General features: G+C 39.6%; 2 protein-coding genes across 3 annotated transcripts in view; one reads left to right on the top strand and one right to left on the bottom strand.

The window, feature by feature from the left end:
* Nucleotides 1-2,972: 2,972 nt before the first annotated feature.
* On the top strand, nt 2,973-8,128 carry npffr2a (neuropeptide FF receptor 2a). The gene is made up of 4 exons (XM_062451215.1): nt 2,973-3,142; nt 5,294-5,628; nt 6,164-6,263; nt 6,872-8,128. The coding sequence occupies exons 2-4, from the start codon at nt 5,301-5,303 to the stop codon at nt 7,704-7,706; spliced, it is 1,263 nt and encodes a 420-aa protein (XP_062307199.1). The 5' UTR covers nt 2,973-3,142; nt 5,294-5,300; the 3' UTR covers nt 7,707-8,128.
* Nucleotides 8,129-14,251: 6,123 nt separating this feature from the next.
* The window catches only part of adamts3 (ADAM metallopeptidase with thrombospondin type 1 motif, 3), a 38,590-nt gene continuing 36,956 nt past the window's right edge, over nt 14,252-15,885 (bottom strand). For both annotated transcript variants that reach the window (XM_062451180.1, XM_062451181.1), the window contains exons 21-22: nt 15,637-15,754; nt 14,252-15,287 (exon numbers count right to left, since the gene is read on the bottom strand). In XM_062451180.1, coding sequence (XP_062307164.1) covers nt 14,791-15,287; nt 15,637-15,754 — 615 coding nt within the window. In that variant the 3' untranslated portion in view covers nt 14,252-14,790. The remainder of the gene's footprint in view (nt 15,288-15,636; nt 15,755-15,885) is intronic.

Here is a 15,885-nt window from a genome sequence, read left to right as displayed (position 1 = left end):
AACTAACTTGACACAGTACATGTAATCTTGGAAAATAATTCCACTGTTGTATTTTTCTCCCCTTTCCTTACTTCCTGATTTTTCTTACTTCCTGCTCTTGTCGTGTTCAGCTTTGTGTCTTTAAGTATGTACAACATTCCTCCAGATAACTATTTGTTTTCTTAAGCCAAACTTGATCAAACTACGATACATATCAAACAACTGCTTGCACTGCACACAATTAATTTACCGAAGTGGCTTAACAGAGGGGGATCCAATCATTGCAATCAAATCATCCTACAAGGGAACGAAACTAAATGAATGTCAACCCTTGAAAGTGGAGAGCTGGGCTTCAGCCTACAGAGCATCTCACAGTTGCCATTTAACTGGCACTGAGGAGTCAGACCATGTGCAGAATTTGGAACAAGGTACAGCTGTTCTCCTTGGCATTGAAACTAACTTTCAATGCAAAGAAGTGAAGTGCAGGTACCCATGTTCCAGCCCTTTCATTCCAGCGTGCGTGCTGGTTTGGCCACTCCTGGACCCCAGATACAGCCTGCACGTAGACTTTGGCCAGCCACCGAGTTGAGCCATGCATGTCCCTGTTATGGGATAAAAAAATAAAAAAAAGGTTTTGTTTGCAATCTGGAATTTTTGGTTGACTATTGATGGTCAGTATTGCTCGGTGAGTGCCAACATGGCTTATGTGGCAACATATTTGATAACATATGTCAATCCTGAAGAGCATATCAACTCCATATGTTTTATGTCTGTGACCATTTAACCTTTTTCTTTCTATGGATATCCTGTATATAAAGTAATATTGGAACACAAGATGCAAGATATTATTTCTTATCATACAGCGTTTTATCTGTCTCAATAGATCAGCACAAAATAATTTATACAGTTTGAAAATCAGTATTATAACCATTGAGTGTGGATATAAGTAACTTATGTCTGGGACATACTTAGTTGAAATATACATTGTATACAGTAATATACAGTAAGCATGTTGGACTATTTCTGTAACATGTAAGTACAATAAACTAAAGTTTAATTAGTGTTGAATACTGATACAATTGGAATTATGAAATGATTTATTTTAGACTTTCTATTTTTCAAATGAAATGTATATTAAAAACGAACTGAATTAATCAAATGTACATCGTATCTTGTCCATCCCTCTTCTGTTTCAACTTGTAGTAGAACACCAATTAAATTGGGTTATATAAAAAGGTAACAATAGCGTTAGCAAGGCTTTAACGAAATGCTGTTCATACAAATATTTAAGGCTGTATCAAGAATTTACTTTAAAATAAGAAACAGATATACTTTGTTACTGCGTGGAAAGACAAATACATTGCAAGGCTGTTTGTAACATCTTTATATATTAAATACTTGCAATCTAATTATATTACAATATCAACAATCACTGTGTTTCTATAATGTCAATTATAAATTTTGCCAACTGTAAGGTAGATCAAAAAACAGCTTTATTCATTGACAAAGACTAGCCGAAGTCTTTTTCTGGGTAATACAAATGGCACCCCCCTGTGCCATATGCAGTAATGTGCATCTACAAAGATGCATATGAAAAGAATCATGAAATGAACAACTTGAATATGATTGTTTGAGGAATTTGTAGTTTAGAGGCTAAAAATAAGATTGGCAAAATATGGATATATTTGAAATACAACCAATATATAGAAACAGTATAATAGCAACCCTGACCTGCAAAATCGTTTTGAGAACTCATAGGGTTGTAAAGGAGAATGGAAATGAAAATGTAAAGCTGTTATTAGAAACACACAGTATGAAGGCAAACAGTGACTGTAGCTCAGTGGTAGAGCCCCAGGTCTGACCATTACATTTAGTCATTTAGCAGACGCTTTTATCCAGAGCGACTTACAGTAAGTACAGGGACATTCCCCCGAGGCAAGTAGGGTGAAGTGCCTTGCCCAAGAACACAACGTCATTTTGCACAGCCTGGGAATCTAACCAGCAACCTTCTGATTACTAGCCCGATTCCCTAACCGCTCAGCCACCTGACTCCCTATGTATGTGACCATGTTGCTTTGGATAAAAGTGCAGGCCTTGATATATAATTTACTGCCAAATAAAACATAAGTAGTTTCTACTTTTTATATCAAGAGACACAAACATGTTTCTGTTGAAAGAAATAACGAATCTCAATATTTCCTGACCAAAGACTTTAGAATTTACTAACCATTATTAATCTATAGGTTTGATTATGTCCAGGTAGAGATCAATAACTTGCCTAATTTGAAACGAGATGTTTCTATTACTGATTATTACACTAAAAGCAATTATATCACCATTGAAAGTTCTCTAACAGGATATGCCATTAGTAAATTGACAAACAGCTGAGTTAAGTATTAAACCTTACCAATACCAAAGCAACTTCAAAGGCAAATAAAGCATGCTATGTTGGGGAAAACGGTTTCATTGAAATGCACTCTAACATGGTGAATACCTCTTACCTTAGCTGACAGTGCCCCCTACTGCTGATATGGCATTGGCTCAATCGGAGGAGTGTAATTAACATTTTGGACTTTCGATAACATTTAGAGGACAACCTGGAGAGTCCATATTTATAATTGTTATAATCCAATTTAAATTAGGCCTACATAAACATTTCAAAATGCTATTGCATATCTACCCATATACTAATAATTACAATTATAGGCGAACATCTGCTTTTCCTGTGATGAAAAATTCGGGTAGCCTATATATAGGCTACCAGAATTTTTTTTTTAATAGTATGTTTATAAACCAACAACTAGCTACTACATTTACATTTACATTTAGCAGACGCTCTTATCCAGAGCGATTTACAGTAAGTACAGGGACATTCCAGCTACTAATAAACATGATTAATCCACCACCCCCCTGGTCGTGACACTACAGCGTAATCCCCCTCGTCTCTACTGGGTTGCGCGAGTTGTACTGTTTCATTAGTTGAGGCATCATTAGAAGGGCGCTTACAGGATTACGCACATATGAGACGGCAATACCAGTTATCATTTCGCCTATTTCACGGCCGTTCAAAGACACTTTTAGTCGTTATTTGAAGGAAAACTTCACTTATTCACAGGATTCATTTAATAAATTAATGGACATTTCGCTCCTGCGTTTAACAAAGGTAAGTGTATTTGAGTGGGCAGAAACAATGTTTGTATTGTTTTATTTAAAATATTGAATTATATAACCTGTTTTTACTATATTAAAAATAAATCAACTTTTCTGACTATCCATCTTTATGACTTCGCCATCGTTTGATAGGCTATTGACTGTATCGTTTATATTCCACTACAAATATGTCGTTGCAGTATTTAGTTTTTTCGAGACTAAAGTCAATGACCCCGTTATCGAAAAATTCAGTGTCGGTTTTTAGGTCCGCTTTGCAAAGGTGATATTCTATAACCTATTTGTAAATGAATATGCAAAGTGCTTCAGTGAGAGTTAATCTCGAAGTGCAACACAGTTTCCTCCAATCATTTCAAAACCCTTTCTTTTTGCGTCGTCCTAACTTGCAAAGCCAAAAAAATTAAATATAAAAGTGGGCCATGAGAGCAGAACGTTAAAAACGGCTATAACAAAACACTCATCAAGACTCTAATGGGAAACTCATTGCCTTGAAGGACCATAGGACAAGTACATACAATAATAAGGCAGGGAGTGTAGGAAATAAATCCCACCTATGGACTGGAAATCAAAATCATACTTAGTTTATAGCCCTTTTTAAGGGCAAACTAACTAAATCTAAACTCTCAAAGACCACAAGAAAACTCACTGAAACTCAGAAAGAAACCTCAGGGTGTGCAGTTTGGAGAGGGATCTGGCAGTTGGTCATGCAAAATGCTGCAGACTATGGCTGGAAACTTTTCCAAAGGATAAAAATCCATCTAAAAAACTAAATAGTCTGTGTCACACAATTGCCCTGCAGGGCATCAACACGTCCTTTAGAAATGATCCAGAAGATGGTATGGAAGAAGTGGGGATGGTGGCAGCAATTGCACAATATGCAGGAACATGGGTTCAACACTGCTGAGAATGAGTGTTCTGGGTCTGTGAATGCATGCAGTATTATGTCCCCTAAAGGGGGAGGTCTAGACCTCTAATCAACACATCTGGTGTGATTGTGGAAAGGAGGTCCGCTGAAGTCTGAGTGTCATGCCCGAAGTATCTTGCCAAGAGAGTGCAGCATTCCCAGCTTGGAGATACCAAAGTTTTGTTTCAATTTACAAAATAGTGTTCTACTTGTTGTGCAGTTCCAGTTCTTGCTCGATCGATGGCTGCAGGGCTTAGCACAGATCAACATGGCAGCAAACACGTTTCGATTTATTGGTTGAGAAACGCTCATCCCAGGGGCGTAGCCAGAATAATCTTTTTGGGTAGGCCTAGAAAAATATGGATAGGCATCTTTTCATTTTTTTTGTTACTTATTTACTTTGCGATGTGCACCCGGTGCACCCGGTAGGCCTTAGAACAAATTGGGTAGGCCTGTGCATACACAGGCCTACCCGTGGCTACGCCCCTGGCTCATCCAAACAACTTTCCAGTTGATGCAAAACCTCATTGAGTGTTGAGCAATACACCTGCCGAATTTCAACTTCATATAATTCCCGGTTCTAGAGATAATCAAGACACAGACAGAGACTCCTGCCTTTATAGTTAGGATCAGTGCAGTGCCCACATTTCATTCCTTGTACATTAAGTTTTGTACTTCAAAGCCAATTTTGGGGCTCGTGAAAAGTGTACAAGGATCTATTTGAAATTCATTAGAGTTGTAATTCACTGCATGCAATTTGCATGCTTCCATTGCATGATGTTTTCATTCCGACACCACACGTACGAACATTATCCTTCACACTGATGACTATGAAGACCACACATCATGGTATTTATCCCAAGGACCATGTGTTTGGTTACATTTGGATTATATTACTGAGATCAACATTATTAACTACATCCAGTATAACTAGCAAAATATTAAAATAATGTATAGTTTACTATCTAGTTTCTGTTTAGTAAAAAAAACGATATAAAGAAAAGCATTTCAAGTGTTTTGCAGTCAAAGAAGAATTTGGGTTTAAGCTTGATTGCTCTTGTGGAATGTTCATAAGGTTTTCCCATCAATCCAAAAATTCCTGTTACTATAACTCCTACTCCAAACCATTATTGCAAATGACACTGATAAGTCCCCATTCATTTTTGCTAATTCCCACAAAATGTCTATTCCCCTTTCATATCAAAATAACGTCAAGTTCTAAACCTTTTCTCCCGTTTTCAGGTGTAAAATGAATGACGGACTTGAGACAAACATCACTTTTGTATATGACAACAGGACTTTTACAGACACCTTCAAGGAACACCTCATACCCAAGAGCAACATAACCTATGTGGGATTTTACCTTCACCAGCCATCCATAGCAGCCATATTTATAGTGTCCTACCTTCTAATCTTCCTGGTGTGCATGGTTGGAAATGGAGTTGTGTGTTTTCTTGTGCTGCGGAGCAAAAACATGCGGACTGTCACCAACCTGTTCATTCTCAACCTGGCAGTCAGTGACCTTCTAGTTGGGATCTTCTGTATGCCTACCACACTTCTTGATAACATAATTACAGGTGAGTAACAAGACGCTTTTATCCCAATATATCTATGTTTCATCCCCACCACACCCCTCTCTAAACTAGGGCTCGTTGTTTGTCGATGTTGAAGGCGATTGAATGCAAAAGTGGCAGGGTTACCTAGCCAGCAACTTGCCTCTTGATGAACTGACTGAGAAATGTTTACAGCTACTGTCTGACATAAAAACAGATGTTTCAGGTAATATAGGCCTTTTTAGGCAGGTGATGGTAGCAGTGGCATTTTCCAGTTTGCTGTTAAATGCTTAGTCATGTATATACTATCATTCATTGTAAAATGTTGTATTTATTTTATGTTTTTGTTTCCAATGATGTAGTATTCCTTCATGCTATGTGTGTGCTTTGTGATATGTTGGCACTTCACATTCTCCAGGAGAGTGCTCGATCGTCTCATTACAGAGAGGTCAGGGAAGAATTTGTACAGTTCTCCTATATTGGCCCAAATGGGGGCCAATATAGGAGACCTATTACAATATTTGTATTACAATGTTTAAGCTTCTGTTAACTTTGACAGGATGGCCATTTGGAAGTTTGGTGTGCAAGATGAGTGGCATGGTTCAAGGAATCTCGGTTTCCGCATCGGTCTTCACTCTTGTTGCCATTGCTGTTGACAGGTAATGCCAATATATTTTGTTGTTGTGTAATGTATTGGATCACATCCTGCATTTCATGGTTAAACATTTTAATGAGACATTCTCACCCAACATTCTCAAAAAAATTACTGCAGAATACTTATTAGGTTCTGATACAGGTACCTAAGCATTGTTGATATGGGTAGATCATTAATTATCAAAGTGATGGTTTAGTCAAAGACTGTCAAAATCCCCCCGAAACTATAAAATATTTCTGCCATATCACAGACAATCACAAAGACCTTTAGAACATCAGCTCACATATGTACACATATTAGCTAGTTTTCAAGTAACGCATCTGTTAAAATATTTAGCATTCTGGATAACTGTTTTAATGCAGGACTACACAGCTAATTCAGTATCTGACTGCTATGACATGAAGGACTAGCCGTGGGTAATATAGAGTAACAGTGCAGCAGCTAGTTTAGAAGATAGTGTTTCACTTTGTATTTTCATAAATAATTCACAAATTCAACATCAATTTAGGACATTATGAATGTAAATCTCAACGCTGTTCATACTGTAGGAGTGAAAAACGAAACACCACTTTTCCACTGTAATAGACTTGTCTTTTTTACCCCCCTTTTCAGATTCCGATGCATCGTCTACCCTTTCAAGCAAAAACTTGCTCTGTCAACAGCCACAGTGATCATAGTGATCATCTGGGTCCTGGCTGTGTCCATCATGTGTCCCTCTGGGGTCATGCTACAAGTGACAAAGGAGCAAACCGTCCGTATCCTACTGGGAGACGGCAACCAAACACGCCCTTTTTACTGGTGCAGAGAAAACTGGCCAAGCCAAGAAATGCGTAAGATTTACACCACAGTTCTGTTTGCCAACATCTACCTTGCGCCTTTATCCCTCATTGTGATCATGTACGCCCGTATCGGCATTACTCTGTTTAAAACTGCGGTTCCAACGGTTGGCAAGCCTGGCCACGATAACCGCAATATGGTGTCAAAGAAAAAACTGAGGGTCATTAAGATGCTTTTGATCGTAGCATTACTGTTCATCGTGTCCTGGCTCCCCTTGTGGACACTGATGATGCTGAGTGACTATGCCAGACTCACCGAGCATCAGCACCGAGTCATAAACATTTACATTTACCCCTTTGCACACTGGCTGGCTTTCTTCAACAGTAGCGTGAACCCGATTATTTACGGGTTCTTCAATGAGAATTTCCGCCGGGGGTTCCAGGCGGTCTTCAAGTTCAGCTTGGGCACGGCCGAGGGGCACGGCCGACAGACCTACTCACACGGAGCGCTGGAAAACTCTGTGCTGCCCGCCAGCCCCCAGGCCAGCACAAAGCCTTTGTCCATCAACACTGTGGACGACAATGGACGGGTCATTGAGCAAGATGTAGTCATGGATGATCTGAAAAGGGTCTCTCGAAGCAGTGATAGTGTGACTGTGTTCTCTATTTGAGGAGAGGATTGTAAACATCCTCTGGGGGGGAAGTTGTGTAAAACATTTGACGTCATGCAAAAACATGACGCAAACATGGTGGTTTCATGAGTTCATTCTGGTTGTACTGCATTTACTTCATCAAGATGCTTCAGTCGGACTTATGTAACTCTGAAATGGAGGATGTGTTTATATGACATTCTATTGAGCTCTTAGCTTGATTTTATATCTCAAAACATCTCATTCAACTGAGTTCTCATAGAGACTATACAGTGCAGTTTTAGTGGTGCCCTATTGAATCGGTACATTTTCAGTACATGTTTAACATTATGTTATGTGATTACTAGCCTTGTGAGTCATTTAGCATTTTTACTTTCTGCAAAAGTCTGTACTGTATTGTACTAGTAACTTTGGGAATTAATGAGTTTAAGCAAAGACAATAAATCAAACATTTTTTGGAAGTCTGCCGCTTATATGAAAACTATTTGACATTCTGATCATATCTCAAAGAACAGTGAAATAGTAGTAGTAATAGTGAAAATGAGTGTGGATTACCTGATAAACCAGTACAACGAAGCGTGCAACAAACACTAAATGCTTAATTATGAGGGGGTTCTATAGGGTCATATAATTGACCATTAATTGCTGGCATTCCTTGTCCTATGGACACTGACATGAAATCTCAACAGTAGATCTTATTGAGGGCTAAACAATACGGAAAGCCAGTGAACTTAATGAGCCATGCCCCTCGATGAATAGCTTGCTGTTCTATTGATTTGTGTATTTAATAAATCCACTATGCCATTCTTTTATATTGCATGCTGTAAACCTTAAAAGGAAAGGTCTCAAGATGTAAATACATTAACATTCGTCTTACCATGGATATCAAGTCACTAATGATGATTGGGATCTCATGATGTTATTCATGGTTGTTGCTTCTGCACTCCTATTGGTTCATGTCTGGTTCAATATAAATGCCAGTTGTCTAGTATAAATAGAAGACATCTAAAGATGAAGTATTTGTTGCATTGTACAACGTCTAAGAATCCTAGACATTAGCGATGTGGCTTTAGCTATGTCCTGTGACGTAGGCCAATAACAGCAACTATAATCTAATCTGCTTTGGGTGACCCTGTGATTGGAGGGAAAGGACTGGCTGAGAATTACTGCCACATCTTTCTATACTCGACTCTTCTGTCATCTACATTGGTTGGCTACTGTCTTTAAATAAAATGTTGGTCTCATGTCATTGTTCTCTTTAAAAACTACAAGGCAAACAATGATTACACACTTCTCATATTGACATACACTTGTCACACATTTATACAGTTTTCATACAGACATGAAACCGAAACCATATACCTGATTTGGCATTAGCTGTAAGGGTGACATTTTCAGTGCACTGAGCTAGGAACAACTGGGACAGCTTACATCTTTGTCAATTAATACAGGAAACACCTGTCCAGAGGCTTTTGGAAACGATGTCCAATGTTGTACCTTCAGTTTTAAACCTACATAAACTACATACAATTTGTGAAATGTTTAAAAGGTCATTGCCACACTTTCTTACAGATATGAATAAAAACAGCCACGTTATTATTCAACGTATTTAGAGGAAGACCTTGTATTAACCTAACATTGGGATTTGGATTTAAAGAACTGCCCAGGGCCTGTTTGTTATCAAAATATCCATGTTTATTCCTTGTGTGGATGGATGTGACATCAGCTCCCTTTGCTGAATGACAGTCGTGCACTCAGTCAGCTGTGCTGTGAACTGTAGCGTGAAGTCTGTGCATGGCTGCTCACAGAATTCTCTCTCTCCACACTACTGGGGTATTCTACCCCCCCCCCCCCCCCCCCTCATTATCAATTCTGCTCCAGTGTATCCCTGACTGTCCCCTTCCAGCATCACTACAATATAGGTCAGTGCCAGCCGTATTCGTACAACTACCCTGTACCGCCGTGACTCCACGGATACATCTGTTAGTGCTTGGATGACCGGTAACCTCGATCCTGACCTTTGCGATAAACTGTTTCAGGTCTCAATGATCCAGCCCGACACAGGTACATCGGGAAAAACATGAAGTTTATGGCCTCTGACTTATCGACATCCCTACCCCAGTTTACCACCAACGTGTGCATGACAAAGTTGGCATGATAGAAAAGAGGACGGTTACATAATACACATTTTACCATCGCTGGTATTAACTACAGTCAACATGTTCTGACCTTTTGGGTCGAACACCAATTGCATTTAATTTGTTGTTTGATCTGTCATATGGGTCAGATTAAACCTACTTTGTTGTTAGTTGTGTAACATTCTATTAATACAACACAAAAATAAAATTGTGTACTCTATTCAGTCCATGGCACTGGCAACGAACGAGTTGGAGCAGTGATGTTAAGTCTAGAGGAGCATGTGGTCTGAATTTTGTTTGTATATTTCATACCTTTCCTACTGTTAAACACGATACTGAAATATTTAGAGTAGGCCTATGGCACATTTGCCTTTAAATTAAGAAATAATGCCTGCCACATTGTTATATTGAAAGGCAATTTTTCTTATTATAGCAGAAACGTCGGTTAATTAGTTGAGGTCAAGTTGTCTATTCGAGTGTAGATCCTTGTATTTCGGGACTGGGAAATTGGTGAACGGAGCTTACCTTTAAGAGCGAGATAACGACAACTAGGACGCTTTCGGCACAACACGGGCCAGGTTACCAATCCCACCATGGTGTGCTACTCCTTCCATGTTCCAGTGTTGGAATAACCTCCACGCCCAACCACGCACCTCTCCGTTCCTATGGACCATCCGCCATGGCCTCAAGACGCTGCACTTCAAGCTTCACCTCGACTAACTACAGTTTAGCCTTGCTTGAGGCACGCACTTCATTCTTATCATGGCAGCCAACCTAAAAAAAACTTCACATATTTGTTTGGTGCTTTTCTTTCTTTGGGAAATGTATACATTTTCTATACTGACATTGTAGCACAGACGCGCAACAGATTCACCCAATCAACTGCAGGTGTGTTAATTGAAGTCCATGAGGCGTTCCCCTATGGCGACATAAGAGTTGCATGCCTTCACTAACACTCATGCTTACAAAACCACATCTTGCTATGTACCTGCATATTGTACAAAATGTTGTCACAGTCCACCATATCCAGCTCCTGTCTGTATTGTTCATGTCTACCAAGGATTTGCTCCCTACCTTATTTGCTCCCTATCTGGTCAAGGGCAATGAGTTTCCTATTCAATAGAAGCACTCTGCCAAAGTCTATCTCAAACTATTTCCAATGCAATAAATGGTTACATCAAAATGTGTTTCCTGACTGAACTGGATCTCTGTATCTTGTCCCTTCTATGTGATACATTTAGAAGCAATAAATATATTAACCCTCGTGCTGCCTTCGGGTCACATGACCCAAAGGTTCATAACGAACCATTGTTGTGTTTACCCAATTTTACCCAATACAAAAACAAATAAAAATAATTTTCTTTTAACCATTCCAATGTGGGGGGTCTGAGACAGCCCGACAGTTAAAAGAAAATGCTTCACTTTGTTTTTGTATGAGGTAAATTTGTCGCAATACGACGGTGGGTCACAATGACTGATGGGTCAGAATGACCCGAAGATAACACAAGGGTTAAGCAAATGTGGGTGGTGTGTGTAACTTAATTCAAGCCAACATGATATGGATGAAGAGTGACAAAATAATTAGTATATTGTTTTATTACTACAGTATGTGCTCCCCATACAAAAAACAGCATCAGTAGTGTACATTTTATTTCCTTCTACAAAAACAAGTAGAGTAGACAAGCAATTAGAGATGAGAAGAACTTCTATGCATCAGCTCCTAAATGCTTTAAATACATGGGTAGCTCTGGGGATGCGTAAAGTTCATCATACTCTATGCAGAACGCATCTGTCTGAGATTTAGGGATTGTCAATATAACATCTAAAATACTAGTATCTTCTTGATCATTAAAAGCTTTGCATAACATTAGCAGCAGTGTCATATAGGCAGGGAGTAAACAAAATGAAATAGTAAAAAAAAAAAAATAGCATTGTGTGTTTCAAAATGGTTAAACACAATTTAAAATGTCTAATATCTATTTTTGCCTTGCTTGTGCAAAATACCAATCCTCACGTCTTGTTAAACATGTGAAAACACAATTGATCAACTAAACAATTGATCTACTCTACAGTTGGCTGTGATGAATACAACCGTGTTTAAGGCCTTCTCAAAACAGCTGTGAGAAACAGCTTTCTCAACTGAAACATTTTAAAAGCATGTCATGTACAACCTGTTTGCACATTTTTCTTTCCAGACCAACCACTGTGTACTCTTCAAGTCCCAATTCCTTTATAATGGAAGCATTGGCCTGTGAATGATGTGGACCTACCGGTTATTTCTTTTAATTTAGTATACAGTACTATGTACACCTCACTGAACATAGAAGTGAGAAGAACCATTTACTCTCAATAAATAGAATGCTCTCAATCCTATATACAAGTATAGTTAGTACGGTGGTTGCACAATGAACTCTGCTGATACATAATACACAGTTTCATTGCTATTGCAGTCAAATGCATCGTGGTTGTGACAAAATAATTTTATAATAAATAGCTCTCCTCTCAGCTCTTTCTCAAAGCTTTCTTCAGACAAAGTTGAAGATACAGTAAAATATGTTCCACCTTAATGGACTTTAAGTCTAACTTTGTGTGTTTATAATAGTTTGGATCACACTTGGAGATAAATGTGTTCCCGACAATCTCCACATTTTATTATTGGGACACTATGTTGAGTTGTGTTGAGTTATGATGTCGTGAACATATCAAAACAGTAACATAGTTTAGCCATAAACCATGGCCTTGTACACAAAAAGTTACTGATGTGAAATACATCTCCTCAGATTTTCATCAGTGAGGCTTTTTATGGCTTTTATAACTTTGACATATTTTTGTAAACAAATTGGTTGAAGATATATGCTTTATTAGCATGATAGTTAAGTGTGATAGGAAAGACAGGTGAGTGACAGGGGCAGACATACAGTAAGGGGCCCAGGCCAGATCTGAACCCATGCCGCTTCAATAAGGCCTATGTGATACACGCTCTGCCCTAATGAGCCACAGGGGCGCCCCATTTTTTATAACATTATGTTACGTTGTAATAATGTAATTATAGCGTTCTGCAAAGTATTCATACTTTATCATTTTTGCATTATAGTATTATAGTATTTATTATTTTTATTAAAATGGATAACGATTTTATGTATCAACAGTACCCCAAAATAAGAAACATATTTGTTCAAATGTATACAAAGTTAAATATCTAGACATTATGTAAGTATCAATCCATACACTGACATCACACTCCAAACTGAGCTTAGATATATATTGCTTCCTGTGAGCATCCTTGAGATGTCTCTAGAACATTATTGGAGTTCACATGGCAGAAGTAAGAGGATTGAGATGATTTTAAAAGGCACACAAGGGAGAAGGTTATAGAAAATAGACAGGAGGATATCAAGAATCCCAGTATTTAAGGTTCCCAAGGTTAAAAGATCTTCTGCAGGGATGACAAACTGCTATGGGAGAGTTGGTTGGACCAAAGCCACTTTGGCTGAAGAATACACTGAATAAAAGGCATCTGACAGACCTCATGGAATTCGCCAAACCATACTTAAAGGAATCTGAGAGCATAAGGAAAAAGATGATCTGGTCTGATGAGACAAAATATGTTACTCAGTGGCCTAAACACCAATCGCTACATCTGGAGGAAACCAGATACCGCTGGCTAATGCCGTCCCTGTGGTGAAGCAGGTTGGTGACAACCTGCTTCACGCTACGTGAACACTTCTGAGCAGCAGGGACTGGGACCCTGGTCACGACTGAGCAAATAATAAACAAAGCGAGAAATATAATTTCTTCACGAGAGCCACCTCTGGAGGATACGCAACATTCTCGAAGGGGACAAGTGTCGGTACAAGCCTGTTAATGTCCTTGAGTGGCCTAGCCCAAGCCCAGAAATCTGTGGAAATACCTTAAGGTCACAGTTCATTAGCATTTCCCACCTCTGAATAAGCTTGAGCAAGAAAGAATAGGAGAAACGTTCTAAATCCAGGTGTTCAAAGCTGGTAGAGTAATACCCGAGAAGACTCAAAGCTGTGGTCAAAGGTGCGTCTACAAAGTACTATATAAAGGTCCTGAAATATTTTAGCTTTTTGTTTATATCTGAATAGGGCCTTATTTTGCAAGTAATGACCAACCAAAACAAGACTAGAACTGAAAGCGGTTAAAAAGTTAGGGAGTCAGGTGGCTGAGCGGTGAGGGAATCGGGCTAGTAATCAGAAGGTTGCTGGTTCGATCCCCGGCTCTGCCAAATGACGTTGTGTCCTTGGGCAAGGCACTTCACCCTACTTGCCTCGGGGGGAATGTCCCTGTACTTACTGTAAGTCGCTCTGGATAAGAGCGTCTGCTAAATGACTAAATGTAAATGTAAAAGTATGAAATGCCATCATGTTAAACAGCACAAATTGTTCTTTCATTATACAAATCGTGTTTGCAGGTTCATATTTAAGATTTTGACTCGTTTTTTTTTTTTACATTGACAGACATCTGCTAATGCTGAAATTATACAGTACATACACAGTTTCTACATGAATGTTCGACATGAAAATATAATTGTAAGATCTATATTTGTAATGGAATAAAGGGTCCCAGTAACCATACAAATTCACTGGATCTTTAAATTCTATACATCTAGACTAGATGCATAAATTCTATATAACTAGAATTTGGAGTACTGCTGTTAATGTCTCTTGGCTTCAGTCCATATGCATTTATTAAGATCTTTGGAGCATTTTACTTCAAACAGCCTTACCAAAAGTAAAGTTCCAGACAAGTGTTGGGGGGAGAAGATTATGGATATTTTTGTTTTTTTTTGTTTGTTTTTTAAAGGAAAGTGAACCAGCACTTTTTTTTTTATTATCTCTGTCTGTCACAAACGCTCCGTTTTTCTGGTATTTGTGTTGGCGTGAGGTGAAACCCCTGTATGAAGCCGGGTGTCTGAATATCAGAGAAGGGGAGGGGCTTCAGCTTCATCTCACCACCTCGGAGAACGCCGTGGGCCACCTGCTCTCTCTGCCGCGGTTCATCCTTTCAACCTCGGCGGCGTCCGCTCGTTGGTCAGCCAGGAGGCTGTGGGAGGACGCCATGGCAACCGGCTTGCTGTGCGCTAGGACCCACTTCTGGGAGATGTGCGGCTGCAAGGGGCCTTTTTTGGGGGGGGCGGTCGACATGTGTTTCGCGGCGCTGCCCGGTTTCGGAGGTTCTTTCGGGCCTTGGCGGGAACGGAGAGGAGCGGCCTGGCTGCTGTTGGAGTCGGCCGAGGCAGTTAATATCTCGAGGAGCTTGGAGGCGGACCCGAATCGAACGTGTTCATCCATCTCTGTGGCTTCGATGAGGAGTGGCGTGAGAGTGCCTGTGCGCTTGCTGCAGGAGTCACAACACAGTTTGTTGTAGCCGGGGATGGAGCAGTATCGAGCCAACACGTCCATTTGGCAAAATATGGATTTATCGCCATTACAGGGTTCATCTGCAAGTCAAGGATTAAAGCATCTATTATCATTTAGGATTTTTATGACTGGACTGAAATCACAAATTAAGTTAGTTGTGCCCTTAGTCAATTTGCATTTAGTCAATTTGCACCTATCTAGCTAGGTGTTTACAAGTAAACACGATTCTGCACAGAAGCTGTATTGTGGTAAATAAATGTTCATAAAGTATGGCTCTAAGTAAGTATAGCGTGCATTTCCTGACTCAAAGGTATCTGACTTGCATGAAAACACATCGAGACAGCCATGTTGCATCGTCTAACCATCTATCGCGTGAATACACTTTAGCAACCGTGTCTGAGATCGTGCTGGTCTTCTCCTGTGCCTTACCACGGCAAGGTCCAGATCTGCAGGGTCTTAGGGCCTCCGGCCTCTCTCCGTTGCATTGATCTCCAATCCGGCATGTAACGATACGCTTCTCCACCCCCTCACCGCACGTCACTGAGCACTGCAAAAGATTCAAACGCAGACACTGGCTTTAGTCCAAACTATGGAACAGTCTGTCGACAGCAACATTTAGGACAAGAAACCAAGGCTTGTCCAGACGATGACATGAAAAGTGTCACATGCTCCCGTTCC

Source organism: Osmerus eperlanus, chromosome 25, assembly GCF_963692335.1.
Source record: "Osmerus eperlanus chromosome 25, fOsmEpe2.1, whole genome shotgun sequence".
Taxonomy (NCBI): Eukaryota; Metazoa; Chordata; class Actinopteri; order Osmeriformes; family Osmeridae; genus Osmerus; species Osmerus eperlanus.
This window is presented reverse-complemented; position numbering and strand designations above follow the sequence as displayed.